This window comes from Malus sylvestris, chromosome 15 (genome assembly GCF_916048215.2).
Source record: "Malus sylvestris chromosome 15, drMalSylv7.2, whole genome shotgun sequence".
In the NCBI taxonomy this organism is placed as follows: Eukaryota; Viridiplantae; Streptophyta; class Magnoliopsida; order Rosales; family Rosaceae; genus Malus; species Malus sylvestris.
In genome coordinates this window covers 187,723-201,795 of record NC_062274.1, presented here as the reverse complement: position 1 = coordinate 201,795, position 14,073 = coordinate 187,723, and the positions used below count along the sequence as shown (strand labels likewise).

At 40.3% G+C, this 14,073-nt stretch overlaps 2 protein-coding genes and 1 pseudogene across 2 annotated transcripts; 1 reads left to right on the top strand and 2 right to left on the bottom strand.

The window, feature by feature from the left end:
* The first annotated feature begins 1,103 nt into the window (after positions 1-1,103).
* Positions 1,104-3,940, top strand: LOC126605303 (ATP-dependent zinc metalloprotease FTSH, chloroplastic-like). The gene is made up of 5 exons (XM_050272674.1): positions 1,104-2,438; positions 2,636-2,882; positions 2,994-3,177; positions 3,307-3,478; positions 3,577-3,940. The coding sequence occupies exons 1-5, from the start codon at positions 1,104-1,106 to the stop codon at positions 3,796-3,798; spliced, it is 2,160 nt and encodes a 719-aa protein (XP_050128631.1). The 3' UTR covers positions 3,799-3,940.
* A 237-nt stretch (positions 3,941-4,177) lies between these two features.
* On the bottom strand, positions 4,178-6,886 carry LOC126605657 (serine/threonine-protein kinase BSK1-like; annotated as a pseudogene).
* Positions 6,887-8,606: 1,720 nt separating this feature from the next.
* LOC126605304 (nitrate regulatory gene2 protein-like) lies at positions 8,607-11,310 on the bottom strand. The gene is made up of 4 exons (XM_050272676.1): positions 10,272-11,310; positions 10,054-10,160; positions 9,717-9,958; positions 8,607-9,621 (listed from the first exon to the last, which is right to left on the bottom strand). Exons 1-4 carry the CDS (start codon positions 11,077-11,079, stop codon positions 8,847-8,849), a joined length of 1,932 nt encoding a protein of 643 aa, XP_050128633.1. The 5' UTR covers positions 11,080-11,310; the 3' UTR covers positions 8,607-8,846.
* Positions 11,311-14,073: the final 2,763 nt, after the last annotated feature.

Genomic DNA, 14,073 nt, shown 5'->3' with positions numbered 1-14,073 from the left:
GTGTCTCCATATACGACATAGTACTCAACACAACTACTGATATATTTATGTGTAGATATGTTTGAACGTGAGACCAAATCATTCCACAGTTGGGCAAGTTAAAACAAGAGAGCTTCTAAGAAGTTCAAGTGAAACTTCACGGATATTCAGATACACACATGCAGCTCCTCCAATTCGATCGTGCATATGTACCACAATAATACAGATGTGTGCATGATGGAGCTGCATACGACACTCGTATATAAGAATGAACTGCCAATGACATTAATCACGTAATGCACAGATGAATATACGATAACTTCATATATTATACAATGTGCGTGCTTACGTCATGTACATTGTGATAATAATATATGGTATATGGTTATGGTCGTCCAAAAAGCCCATAAGCACGCCAATGGAAACCTAACCTCACCTTAATATCAAATTCAAAACAAACTTAAAGCCTCATCTCCTACTCCTAAATCCTCACCCATATACAATTAGTGATGATATCTTTTAACAAAGAAAAGGGAAAGGGATGGGATGGGCTCCTGAATCCGCGCCCATATATATACTCTTCCAAATCAATGAGAAAATTAACAAAAAAACGACAAATAATGAATGAATGGATGCATGGATGGATGGCATGTCGAACACGTGGGCGCAACCCAAGCAACAACATTCCGATTCCAATGCTTTATCATTTTATGGTGTCGTTTCTTTGAAACTTTGAAGCAGAGTTAGCAGAATCGAAAAACTTGTTCAATAAAAAATCCAAGTGAAAAACGGGTCTTCCAGTAAAAATTAAAACGGGTCTTCCAGTAAAAATTTCTAGAGAAAAAACATCCAAACAAAATATAAACAATTCATAGTTCTCAGCCCGCCACGATTCGTATTTTCGACTCTTTATTTATTTATTTATTTTCCCCATAAAATTGAATCAACTTTTCATTTCCCCGCTAATCTAGTATCTGCAGAAAAATAAACAAAAATAAAACTTCTTAATTTCGAAAGAAATAGCTGAATTTTTATCCAACAGATAACGGAAAACAAGAGGGAGAGGAGGAGAAAGAGGGAGAGACACAAAAACGAACCCCAGCCAACCCAACCCAGCCCAAGCCATGGCTTCCGCCACCAACCCCTTGCTCTCTTCCAACTTCTTCGGAACCACCACAATCCTCCACTCTCCTCCCACCCCTAAAACCACCTCTAAATCCAAATCATCCCTCCCAATTCCCCTGCCCTTCTTCTCCCAGCGAAAGCTTTTCGCCACCAAAAACATCTTCAACTCTAAACCCGATTCACAGCCATTCAAATCCGCAACTTCCCAAGCCACTTTAGCCGCCTTGCTCTTCTCTTCTCTCACCCCACAACCCGGCCTAGCCATAGACAACACGCCCACTCCCACTCCGCCACCTGTGCTCCAAGCCCAGCCTTCCAAACCCAACGCCGCCTCTCCGTTCTCCCAAAACCTCCTCCTCAACGCCCCTAAGCCCCAATCCCAGGTCGCCACTGACCTCCCCGAAGGCAGCCAATGGCGCTACAGCGAGTTCCTCAACGCCGTCAAGAAGGGCAAGGTCGAGAGAGTCAGGTTCGTCAAAGACGGTTCTGCCCTTCAGCTCACTGCCGTCGATGGGCGCCGCGCCTCCGTCGTTGTCCCCAACGACCCTGACCTCATCGACATTTTGGCCATGAACGGCGTCGATATTTCCGTCTCCGAAGGCGATTCGGGAGGTGGCCTATTCAATTTCATCGGCAATTTGTTGTTCCCAATCTTGGCCTTTGCCGGATTGTTCCTTCTTTTTCGGCGAGCTGGAGGAGGCCCAGGAGGGCCGGGCGGGCTGGGCGGCCCCATGGATTTCGGAAGGTCCAAGTCCAAATTCCAAGAAGTTCCAGAGACGGGGGTGACTTTCTCCGATGTAGCTGGAGCTGACCAAGCAAAATTGGAGCTGCAGGAGGTGGTGGATTTCTTGAAGAACCCAGACAAGTACACCGCCCTCGGTGCCAAAATCCCAAAAGGATGTCTTTTGGTGGGTCCACCTGGTACCGGCAAGACCCTTCTGGCTCGCGCCGTGGCCGGAGAGGCTGGGACGCCGTTTTTCTCGTGCGCGGCTTCCGAGTTCGTGGAGTTGTTTGTGGGAGTGGGGGCGTCGAGAGTGCGGGACTTGTTCGAGAAGGCCAAGTCGAAAGCGCCGTGCATTGTGTTCATTGATGAGATAGATGCGGTGGGGAGGCAGAGAGGCGCGGGGATGGGCGGCGGGAATGATGAGAGGGAACAGACTATTAATCAGCTGCTGACGGAGATGGATGGGTTTTCTGGTAATTCCGGTGTGATAGTTTTGGCGGCAACCAACAGGCCGGATGTTCTTGACTCGGCGTTGTTGAGGCCCGGAAGGTTTGACCGACAGGTGACCGTCGACAGGCCTGATGTTGCTGGCAGAGTTAAAATACTGCAGGTGAGTAACTAATGCCTGGTATGAGTACTAGGCTAGTAGCTTGAGCAATTATTTTCTGTAAATTGCATTTTATGCATGCTTGTAAACCGTTTTAGTTTGCACGTTTGTTCGAGTTTAAGTGTGGTTTGAAGATGTTTTGCTAGAATTGTACATTCCACATTCTCTCAAGTCTCAGCTGAAGCATTTTTTATTGGCAGGTGCACTCTAGAGGGAAGGCGCTTGCTAAGGATGTGGACTTTGACAAAATTGCGAGGAGAACACCTGGTTTCACGGGCGCCGATCTGCAGAACCTGATGAACGAGGCTGCCATTCTCGCAGCCAGACGTGACCTCAAAGAAATAAGTAAAGATGAGATCGCCGATGCTCTGGAGCGGATCATTGCTGGACCAGAGAAGAAAAATGCTGTTGTCTCTGAAGAGAAGAAGAAATTAGTCGCCTACCATGGTATATACATAGAACAAGACCAGTTCTCCCCTCATATCCGATGTTAACTTGTGATTTTGCTATCATCCGATGTTAACCATGGTTTATTCATCTATTACGTGACTTGTACAGAGGCGGGGCATGCTCTTGTTGGTGCATTGATGCCGGAATATGATCCTGTTGCTAAGATATCCATCATCCCTCGTGGCCAAGCTGGCGGTCTCACCTTCTTCGCTCCAAGTGAAGAGAGACTTGAGTCTGGACTGTACAGTAGAAGCTACCTGGAGAATCAAATGGCTGTTGCCCTCGGTGGAAGGTCAGTTATTCAAACTCTTCGTTTTAAACTGCTTTCAAACAGTCTATTCATTCTTCCCTTTTGCATTTGAGCTGTGTTGAAGATTGTGTGGGAACTTATGTTCTGAACCCGGTCTCCATTTTGTTGCAGGGTTGCGGAAGAAGTTATCTTTGGTCAGGAGAATGTGACAACAGGGGCATCAAGCGACTTCATGCAAGTTTCAAGGGTGGCAAGGCAGATGGTTGAGAGATTTGGGTTCAGCAAAAAGATTGGACAAATTGCGGTGGGTGCCTCTGGTGGCAATCCCTTCTTAGGGCAACAGGTACTATAATCAATTACTTACCGTAGTTTATTCACTGTTTCATCATATGCCTATGGGATGCAAGAGAAGTGATGGAAAATGTATGTTTGAATTTGCAGATGTCGTCCCAAAAGGACTACTCCATGGCAACCGCTGATATTGTGGATGGAGAGGTTAGGGAATTGGTAGAGACAGCTTATTCGAGGGCCACACAGATTATCACAACTCACATTGATATCCTCCACAAGCTTGCCCAGCTCCTCATAGAGAAGGAAACTGTTGATGGTGAAGAATTCATGAGCCTCTTCATTGATGGAAAGGCCGAGCTATACGTTGGATAGTTGGATAGACGCTAGACTCGAGCAAATTCATGTATTAACCATCCCTCGGTGACATCATAAAAATGATGCATCACAAGTTTCATATACACAAGTACACGTTACGAACCAATTAGTTATTCAATGAAAAATTAGAGGAAAAGAATGGCGCGGTAGTTGATACACAAGATACAAGCATCTCCCTCTACCTATATATTGCACACGTCTGGACTGATACAACTTTCTCCTACCCCATTATACTTGATAACCCTACACTTCTGTTACAAGTTACAACAGCTGGAGCAACTTCAATGCAACAAAAAATAATTACAGAGCATTTCAGGATCCTCTTCTCTCCTATCATCTCCCTCTGCGACGTCTTTTTTCTTCGAGGCCAGCAGCCTCATTCAGCATGTCGGCTGCATCCTTGTGCATATCTAGCTTGGCAAGAGCAACTGCCTGCATGTAAAGGAGATAACAAATCATTGCATTCATGTGGGGAAAAGGCAAGAAGACTTGCATCAGGTTTATTTTGCAACAGAGCAACTGTTACAACAAGGTCCTTGATATTTGGTCGCTCCCTGGGTTCATATTGCAAACATCGTGAGGCAAGATCAAAGACCACATTTGCTTCTTCAGTTGAAAATTTTCCCTCCAGATGTGAATCCATTAAGAGAAGAATGTTTTTCCACGAATCATATCAATAGCCTGCATCAACACAAACATCAATTCTAAGGAGATTCTGTTTATAAAAACCAGCCTACATAATTATGTACTAGAAACTACGAGATTATCCAGACAAAATCAGTGGAATAGAGGAATAAAACTATGATCCAAGCTACAAGCTGCTCTTCAACATCAGTGTCTTGTGAACAATCTCCACCTATTACTTCGACCATCACAAATTCAATATCAGTTAAAAAAAAATATATATTAGTAAATAAATAACTGCTACAAGGAAAGTCAACTCATGTGTGCAAAACTTATTTTGAGTATATGCTACTATATTTTACCACCACACGCTAAAAACAAGGGGTTCCCTAATGCCAAGTACTAAACACATGAGCAAGAGGCATTTTAACAAACAACTCCTCTATGATCATACAGAATCTGGACTTCTGCATAACTCAAATAGAAGAAGCACTGCATTTTAACTATTAGATTATGGGTCCATTCCAAACCGACCGACTGGAGAACAAGTGCATGGCACGGTAAATACTTACATGACTGGGAGGGATGTGTTTTCCACTGAGCAGACCCAAAAGGACAGTCCCAAAGCTGAATGTAACAGTTTCTGGAGTCACCCTTCCTGCAGCATCCACACAATGTACGGAAGGAACTTGTCAAGGGCTTCATTAAGCCCAGCAGATTATACAATACGACTCCTGCTTCATATAATCTTACTCACTGCCTCAGTTAGAGTTCAGTTCATCGTCCCTAAGGTGTATAAAAAATAAAAAATAAACAATTACTATTTCTTAGATATTCAGGAGGTGTGTACGCAAGATTGGTGCTGTAACTTTTTCCATCCTTGCTGTTTTTCATCAAATCCAAAACACGAAAGCCAAGGATCGCCATTCTGCCAACACCATCCACAAAATGACCACTTTGATGTCATATAAATCCATGCAGTTTTCAGATAAAAAGTCTTAACACAGGAGGAAATATGTGTACTTATCAAAAAGGGGCCAGTGATCTGTGATTAATATTATCTCACTGCTTGTAAAAACTGAAAAACTAAATATTCAAACTTTGGGAAAGGAAATTTGAGACAACACCTCATCAAAGAGAACCCTATATGCATTTAAGTCATGGTACAACAGGCGGCCTTCACTACTGCAGTAATCCAACGCTTAGGCAATGTTCAGAGCAACTCTTAGTCGCAGAGCCCACTCAATGGTCTGATTCTCCCCTGTCAAGAAAGTTTGAGATGAATTTATATCTCGAGCACTTTGAAAAGTTATAGGCAATAAATTTGCGAGGTCACTTGTCCAGAATATGAGAATGGGAAAAGCAAAAAAGCAGTCACATTTTGAAATGAAGATAGCACACGTGTAGATGATGAATCAGCTTTGTGGAAGTGGTTTGAGATTACAACACTAGAGGCTCAAGCAGAACAAATGCAAGAATTGTATAAGAAACAAAGTCCTTGAAGAATATAGGAGGCACATACAGTGGAAGAGATGTTTGGCAAGGGTATCATTAGGCATGTACTCCGCCACCAGCAGCCTCTCGTCGCCGTCGCAGCAATACCCTGTCAAATTGGCAAGCCTTTTGTGCCTCAGCTTCCCAACGCCCCTAGCTTCATCCTATTCCCCAAAGTTCAAATTTCTCAATTCAAATGGAAATGGAAAACCGTAATCACAATTCCCAGATGGAGGGATAATAATAAATAATGAACGGAGAAGAATGAGAGAGAGTGTGTGTGATTATATACGGCGAATTGCTTGGGGTCAGACCAGGCCAATTTAGAAAATTTCTTGACGGCAATCCAACGACGGTTATCTTGGTTCTGGAGGCGGCCCTTGTAGACGACATTGGGGGCTTTCTCACCGCTCTCGGAGACGATGAAGTCGGAGCTGAAGTTATTTGTGGCGCTTTTCAAGTCGGCCAGCGAGAATTCCGAGAATCCAGGCACTGCTCCGACTCCGGCTGCATCGGCTCGACCGTTGGACGGTTGAGGAGTGCGGTTGGTGGTGGCGGTGGAGCTGAAGGTGTCCAAGCGGTGGTGCTGGAGTGGTGTTGACGTGCATGTATAAAAGACGACTCGCAGCACCCCACAACTCGGCCGAGTTGACTCAGTGCCGCTTTCTTTTCCTTGGCAATGGCAATGGCATTGCTAATTTGCTTGCCTGCCTGCCTTCTCTCCCTCTCTGTCTGCACTGGCAAAACCTCTCTCTCCCTGTTTCCACCTACAGTTGAATTGTCCTTTCCATGTCATCAAAGGCATTTTGGTACCATTTGGTACGTGGGATGAGACGGGATGGAACGGGACGAGCCGTTCCGTCCTCACGTTTGGTACGCCTAAAAAATGTGGAACGGATTGTCCAATGGGACGAAATTTGGCTGATTTTTCGTTCTACCTCCTTCCTTGGAACGACCCGTTCCACATCCGTGGAACACAAATTTATAACATTTTATGACAAAATTTCTCCTTATCTTTTTCAATATTTACATCATCCGTTCCGTCCCATCCCGTCTTGTTCTTTCCCGTTCCGTCTGCGTACCAAACGGTACCTTTGGTAATTATCGCTTTGCATCCAGCAGACCAATCCCTGCCTTTTTTCCTTTTTCTAATTTTCTTTTATACACACACGATATTTAATAGGGAGGTAGATTCTTTACCCTTTTACTTCCGGTGCCCTTCTATTTTGTGTGATCACGGTTAAACCATATTAATATTTTATATTATTTTTTTATAGAAATAATAAGATAAAAAATATATATATAAAATATTGACGTGATTTAAATGTGATCACACAAACAAAAAGATACGGAAGGGCAAAAAAAGTGGAAAGACAGAAAATCTGCCTCCATTTAACAGTTCGCTATATTTAGGCTAAAAGCAGTGTTTCATCCATAATTATTTTATGTTAAATATAAAAAAATGTTAAAAAAGAGATTATCTATTTAGATTATTTTAATGATTTAAATAAGAAATCTAATCATCACCACAAAGTTTTGTTTTGCGACTCACCTATTGGGGAAATGGGAACGTCTAAGAGATCGTTTGAATGTGCTTTTAAAATAACTGAAAACACTTCTATTGAAAATGTTTTCAGAACTAATTCTTAGTAAAATGCAAGTATATTCTGGAAAAGCACTTAAAAGTGCTTCCTGAAAAAAGCACAAAACTAATGCTTCTTGAAGAAAGCACTTTAAGTGCTTTTGGAACCAAAAAATATTTTCTCTAAAAGCGCTTTCAGTCATTTTAAAAGCACATCCAAACGAATCCTAACACATTTTGTATCAAAATATGGATTGGCTAATTCACAAAATTATATACATTAGAGTAAATTGTACAAATGGTCCCTCAACTTTAATCAAATTGGAGCAATGGTCCCTCAACTAAAAATTCATTACCATTGGTCCCTCAACTTATCAAAATGTGTAGCTATAGTCCTTTTCATCAATTTTGTCAAAATATTGTCAAAATAAGCTATGTTGGAATAACCATTTATATAATTAGGGTCCCTTAACTCATCAAAGTGTATAATTATGGTTCTTTTCGTCAACTATGTCAAAAAATTTGTCAAAACGAGTTATATTGGAAGGACTATTGTTACAATTGGGTTAAAGTTAAAGGACCATTTCTCCACTTGAATTAAAGTTCAGGGACCAATGGTAATGAATTTTTAGTTGAGGGACCATAGCTGCACGTTTTGATAAGTTGAGGGACCAAAGGTAATGGATTTTTAGTTGAGGGACCATTGCTCCAATTTGATTAAAGTTGAGGGACCATTTGTACAATTTACTCATATACATTAAGGCAAAAGATATGTGTAAATGAAGAGTGTGTGCATAAAGCGAAGAACAAGCATACAAAAATCAGCTCCTATAGTATTAAAATATGCATTACATCACCATCATCACCGTCCGTTTTTGAAATAAATCTCAAGTCTGAATTCTCACGCACCCGTTTACAAATTTATTGTTGCGAAAATTGTTGTAGGTCGGATATGTTGTTATTTGCATGTGCAAGTTTGTACTACAAATTAAGAGCTGAGCTTCATACACCTTATGTGCATGTATATGTAAATTTGTCCGACTACTTGCACCGGAGTTGGGATGACCCTCCCAAAAGGTTGTCACTAGTCAGAGGAAGCATGGAATTACTAATGGATAAACCCATTTGTTTTGCCTTATAATAAGCAATATTTGCATCTCCAAAATTCTTGTAACAGGTGATCAACATATATAATTGCATGATAAGGCAAGGCCAATTTATATAACTTCCAGGTGTCTAATCTTATTGCTAATTTGACGAGCAAAACCTTAAGCACCCATGGCAACAAAACAACAAACTAATCATTTGGTATCAGAAGAATTAAGCCAAGGTTGTCATTAATTCATCATCCAGATATTCCCGATTGCCTGCAGCTGACTTGCTCTAGTTCAATGTGTGCATGAAGCTCATTGTATGCTTGCAATGAGTTTGCAGTGAATTTCTCCATCGCCATCAATGTCTGCTTCAGATCCCACACTAGATCGCTACTACTCTGTTGCTGCACTCTCTCTCTCTGTGACTCGTCTTCTCCTGCTCGCAAGCTACTCGAACCAACGTTCTTTTTCCCTCCTCTACCGCGTATCAGCTTATGCAATATCTTCTGCTCCTTCCCCTCCTCTTCCTCCAAAAACTTTACTTTCCTGGCTATATCTTTGTTTTCAGCTACCATCCTTTGCTGCACCATTTCTACATTATTATTGTTGTCTTCCATTAAAAGCGTATGCATACTAGTCCAGAATCCCCTGATGGCTTCAACAACTTCCTTCTCTGAGAGTCTATCCATAGCTTGTGACCACTCATTACATATCACAAAAACAGGCGGTGCTCCAATACCCTCGTCCGCTGTTAATTCTTGATTGCCCACATTCGGTTCGTGTAGAAGACATCTCAGAAGCCATCCATTTAATGCTTTTACATACCCCTTTTGGGCGACAATCCATTTGGAGAAGCACACATTCCAGTTTTGAAGCTCTAACTTGAGTTGAATTGCAGTTTCAGCCTTATGCGCGCTGCTCAATTTTGCATTGGATATTGCAACGCCATCTAAACCCTTGGCTTCCACCATTGCTTGGTACTGACTCTTGTGACATTCTACCATAGCTTTCCACATGTTGAGTAACCTACAAGCACATCAACCAGCCCACTAATCACTTTAACATTTCGTAGAATCAATCATTCTTCAATGGTGATGGGATAGACGATAGAGTAGAGATACCTGTTGATGAATTCGATAATCTGCGGCCATAGCTCCTCGTCCCTCAACTTATTGATGGTAATTGATATTCTGTCAACAATCTGAATTGCAATTTTCATTTTTGTTAAAAGATCGCGGACTGCACTGCGAAGGGAGTTGAGTTTGGGAGACTGAGCAGCACTAGTAGTAGTACCCTTGCTATGTTCCAAATGTTTCAGCATTCTACTCTTCTTCTCGTGCGTAACGCGCAATCTTTCCTCAGCCTAATTATATATATAGCATGATTAAATAGTCAAGATTATGCTTTAAAAAGTGATTAATCAGCAAAGCTAATGAAGGAAAAGAAGCATATATATACCTTGACTTCATGGTAAAGTTTCTTTTCCCACAGGAAGAGCGTCTTCAGAGTGTAAGAAAGGTTCTGTGAACTCATAACCAAGCCTTCATGGTCATCAAATCCATACTCTGCTTCTCCAACGCCAATTCGTCAAATTAATTATGTATTAAATTTATCTTTATCTAACAATCTGGAATAATATTAAAAATTGATTGAGAAAATTAAAATGGATAAATTACCCTGATCAAGAGAAATTGTGAGATGATGAGACTGCAGCGACAATAAAACTTGATTACCGGACTCAGACGCCCTGTCAAACAGAAGATGAAGCTCTCGCATCGCCTCTGCTGCTTCTGGGACAGTGGGAGAGACAGAGACAGACGGAGGAGTTGCTGTCGACGTCGCCATGTGAGTCGTCTTACCCTTCTCGGGCGACCTACTCTCCCTTTCCTGATCATCGTCAATATTTTTAGTATTGTGTTTAACATTGATCTCGTTATTGATTTTGTCAGCAGCGGCAGCAACAAGTGCAGAAGTATGAGCAGCTTCTTCAGGAACCAAAGTAGTGCAAGTATAAAGGGGTGATAGGTAACTCTCCCTCTCGTAGGCATCAAATAGATTAAGAAAATCCCAAGTGGAGCTGACCGGAGGCGGTGGTGGAGGAGGGAGTTCGGAAGTCAGTCTGCCGCCTAAATTTTTGAAGACCTCCTCCTCCCTTTTCCTGAAACATTGATCATGCACAGAAACTGGTGTCGGCGTTTCTCCCAACTGTTTATCGGCGTGGTCCTCTTTGTATTCGGATTCAGAGTCGGAAGGGAATTGGAGGTGCGAGTCTGATTCTGGTGGCGGCGGCGGTCCAGTACCTGCAGGAGTGTCATGGAAGAAACGGTGGAGAACGGGGCCAAGGGTCCTGAGAGAGGCCAAGTAAGCGACGTGGGAATCGGCCAGGGCTTGGGTCTGGCAGAGAGCTTCCTCCAGGTACTTGCACCGGTCTCGGCACAATGCCACCGCCGGAAGGTCTTCTACCTTTGAGGCGGCGCAACCCATCACAACTCTCAGTATCTCTCAACTGGATGTGACACACACACGCAATCGCTTTACTTAATTACCAAAAAAACTTACAAGGCACCACCAACATTCTCTGATTTTTCTGATTTGGGTTTTGAGTGCGCAATTTTAGATAGATATGGAATGGCTTATTTGGTAATTTGGCATTTACTATTTATTGCTTTGCGTCTCTGGTGGACTGTTTAATTATCTTCCTTCCTTAATTGCTCAAACGGGGAAAACCTGGCGGGATAGGGCTAACGTCTCTTTTTTCATTTTTCAGATTATTTCAGTGTTGCCCCGTATTTTTGGGTTTATTCCATCTTTACCGCGTTTTTATTTTCTTATCTTCATTCATACCCCCACGGATATGCGTGCGTTTTGTAATTTTCCCTTCCATCTATGGTGCAAATTAACAAGAAAAAGGCTAATTGAAAGGTCAAATAAATTATTATGATGTCCAATTAATGACAAAAATCATACATGGCAAGTAACCGTTATGTCATATAACCATGCGTGTGGAGCTGTGGGGGTAAATTTCCAAAGCAAAATTTTCAAAAAGATCTTAATTTTTGAAATAATAGTGCATCGTAATTTTTGAAATAATGGTGCCAAAAATTAACAGCCATAATTATGGAGATATGATTTTTGCACATTTTTTTTAACTTATCACACAACCCTCTTCAATTCTAGCTATTGGATTGAATAAAGGGAGACTTTGGATGCGGTCCCTAGTTATGAATAATCTTTGACTGAAACTTTGTTGGTTTTCAATTTTTGATCCAAGTCCCTAAAATTAATTGATAATTTATTTCTATGTACGTTACTATATTTTTTAAATTAAAAATTAAAATTTATAGTTGTTTATAGTAATGAGATTTTAAATAAAAAACATAATTTGTGGGATTACAAATATTAAAATATAAATATACTATTGTGTGTGTGTGTGTAAACATGGGTACATTCATAAAAAATAACCAAAAAATTATTGTATCAAAACATGGGTACATTCTTCAAAATGGGTACATTTAGCAAAAATAAAAATGGGTACAAATAAATAAAAAAATATGGGTACAATACAAATAAAACTTTAAAAAATATGGGCACAAAAAGAAATTAATATATGGGTACAAATTAAAATTGAAAGGAAAATTGGTACAAATTAAAAAAGGGTTGCAAATTAAAAATGGGTACAAACTAAAAATAAAAATATATGATAAAAAATTTAGCCATAAATATAAATATACTAATTGTAACATTTTTAATATTAAATGAATATATTTAGAAATAAAAAATATTTTATTATTGAAATAATTAATGATATTATTAATACAAAGGACCTTGATCAAAAATTGAAAAGTAATAAGGTTTTAATCAATAGAGTAGTAAAAATAAGGATGAAAACCTAATTACTCCTTGAATAAATCAAATGAAAACAACAGACAAGATTAAACATAGGTGTGTGAGAAGCTAAAACAAATGTGTGTTTATCATTTCCATTGTGAAGGTATGAAGTAGTACTGAAGCTAGCTAGCAAAGAGTGCTGGTACTGTCTATAAGTTAGTCATGTCTTTAATAAGGGGATTGGATCTTTCACAAAACGAGGAGGAGGATGAGCTGTTGCAAGATGCAGGATATAGCTTTTGTATGAGCTAGTGCAATTCCAACTCAATCAAGTTTGGCTGTATTCTGTATGTGAATCACTTTTGTGATTTACTTTTGAAGTGGGAGGGAGATGACCGTGAGAGAGAGAGAGAGAGAGAGAGAGAGAGAGAGAGAGAGAGAGAAGGAGAAACGGAAGACATGGTCCCCTGAACCCTGTCCCTATGGCTCTGTCTTGGGTATTGAAATTTGAATCTCATCCCCATATCCTGGGATTTAGGAAAGCCTAACTTTAATCTATCTTTTTACGGTCATTATGTCAATATATATATATATATATATATATATATATATATATTATATAGGTTGGTGATGGTGTTGTTTAGGTCACCGGTGCTTTTGATAATGAGTCATCATTTAGCCTGCGGCCAATGAAGGCCGGTCCGAACTCTCGACCCAGCTTTTTATTTTTATTACAAAGGGTTTCGATCAAACGTTTAGGATTGAGATTGCGTAAAAATTCAGCTTGTTACAGTTGAGAATTGAGATTGAAACTAGCCCCATCTGTCATTCTTGTTGTAAATATTCCAACATTAATTTTCCTTATATTCCTATATATGCATGACAAACTGACATTAGTATCACAGGTAAATTTACATTCAATTAATATCAAGTTGGACTTCGCTAGGTTTAAGGAAAACTAAAGACAACTTTTTAGGATAACCTACAAATTAACTTTATTATAAGGTGGATCTATTACTTAAAAGGTAAGGAGATTATCATTTCTTTTTAAGATTTTAGAGGGACGTACATTGGGTTTTGAGTACACTTGAGGGTTAGGTGATTAAAATGTCCGTCAAAGTGTGATGTTAATCCCATTAGAGTTTAGGATTTTAGAGGAGGAGTTTTCGACTTACATACTACAGTTAATTAAACTAAAAATATAATCTTTTTGCTTAAAATTATTAGGTAATAATTAGGGACCACTAACCTCGTTGTGTTAAAGTTGTCTATGACAGTGGAGAAAAACTAATGTCATACATTAATATATACAACGCACGTATAATTAGAAGAACAAGAACAAGTTGAGGGTATTACTAATTATCAATAATTCATCTTATCGATATCAGCAAAGTTGATTAGATCGAATTGCCGGATGGCGGATGCAAGAATCCGACATTAATTATGAATTGTTAAGATAATAAAACTGTGCAACGATGCCCATGCCAAACCCTCGCCAGCTAGCATATGCGTGGAGGTTTTGTCAGTTAAAGTCGGTAATAGTTAGTTTAATCAAGTACATTTACTTGTTAATATTCATCGGCTGCAATATCAACCCCAAAGCTTTATGCTATTGCACACAATTCTTCTATTAATTCGACGACGGAGACA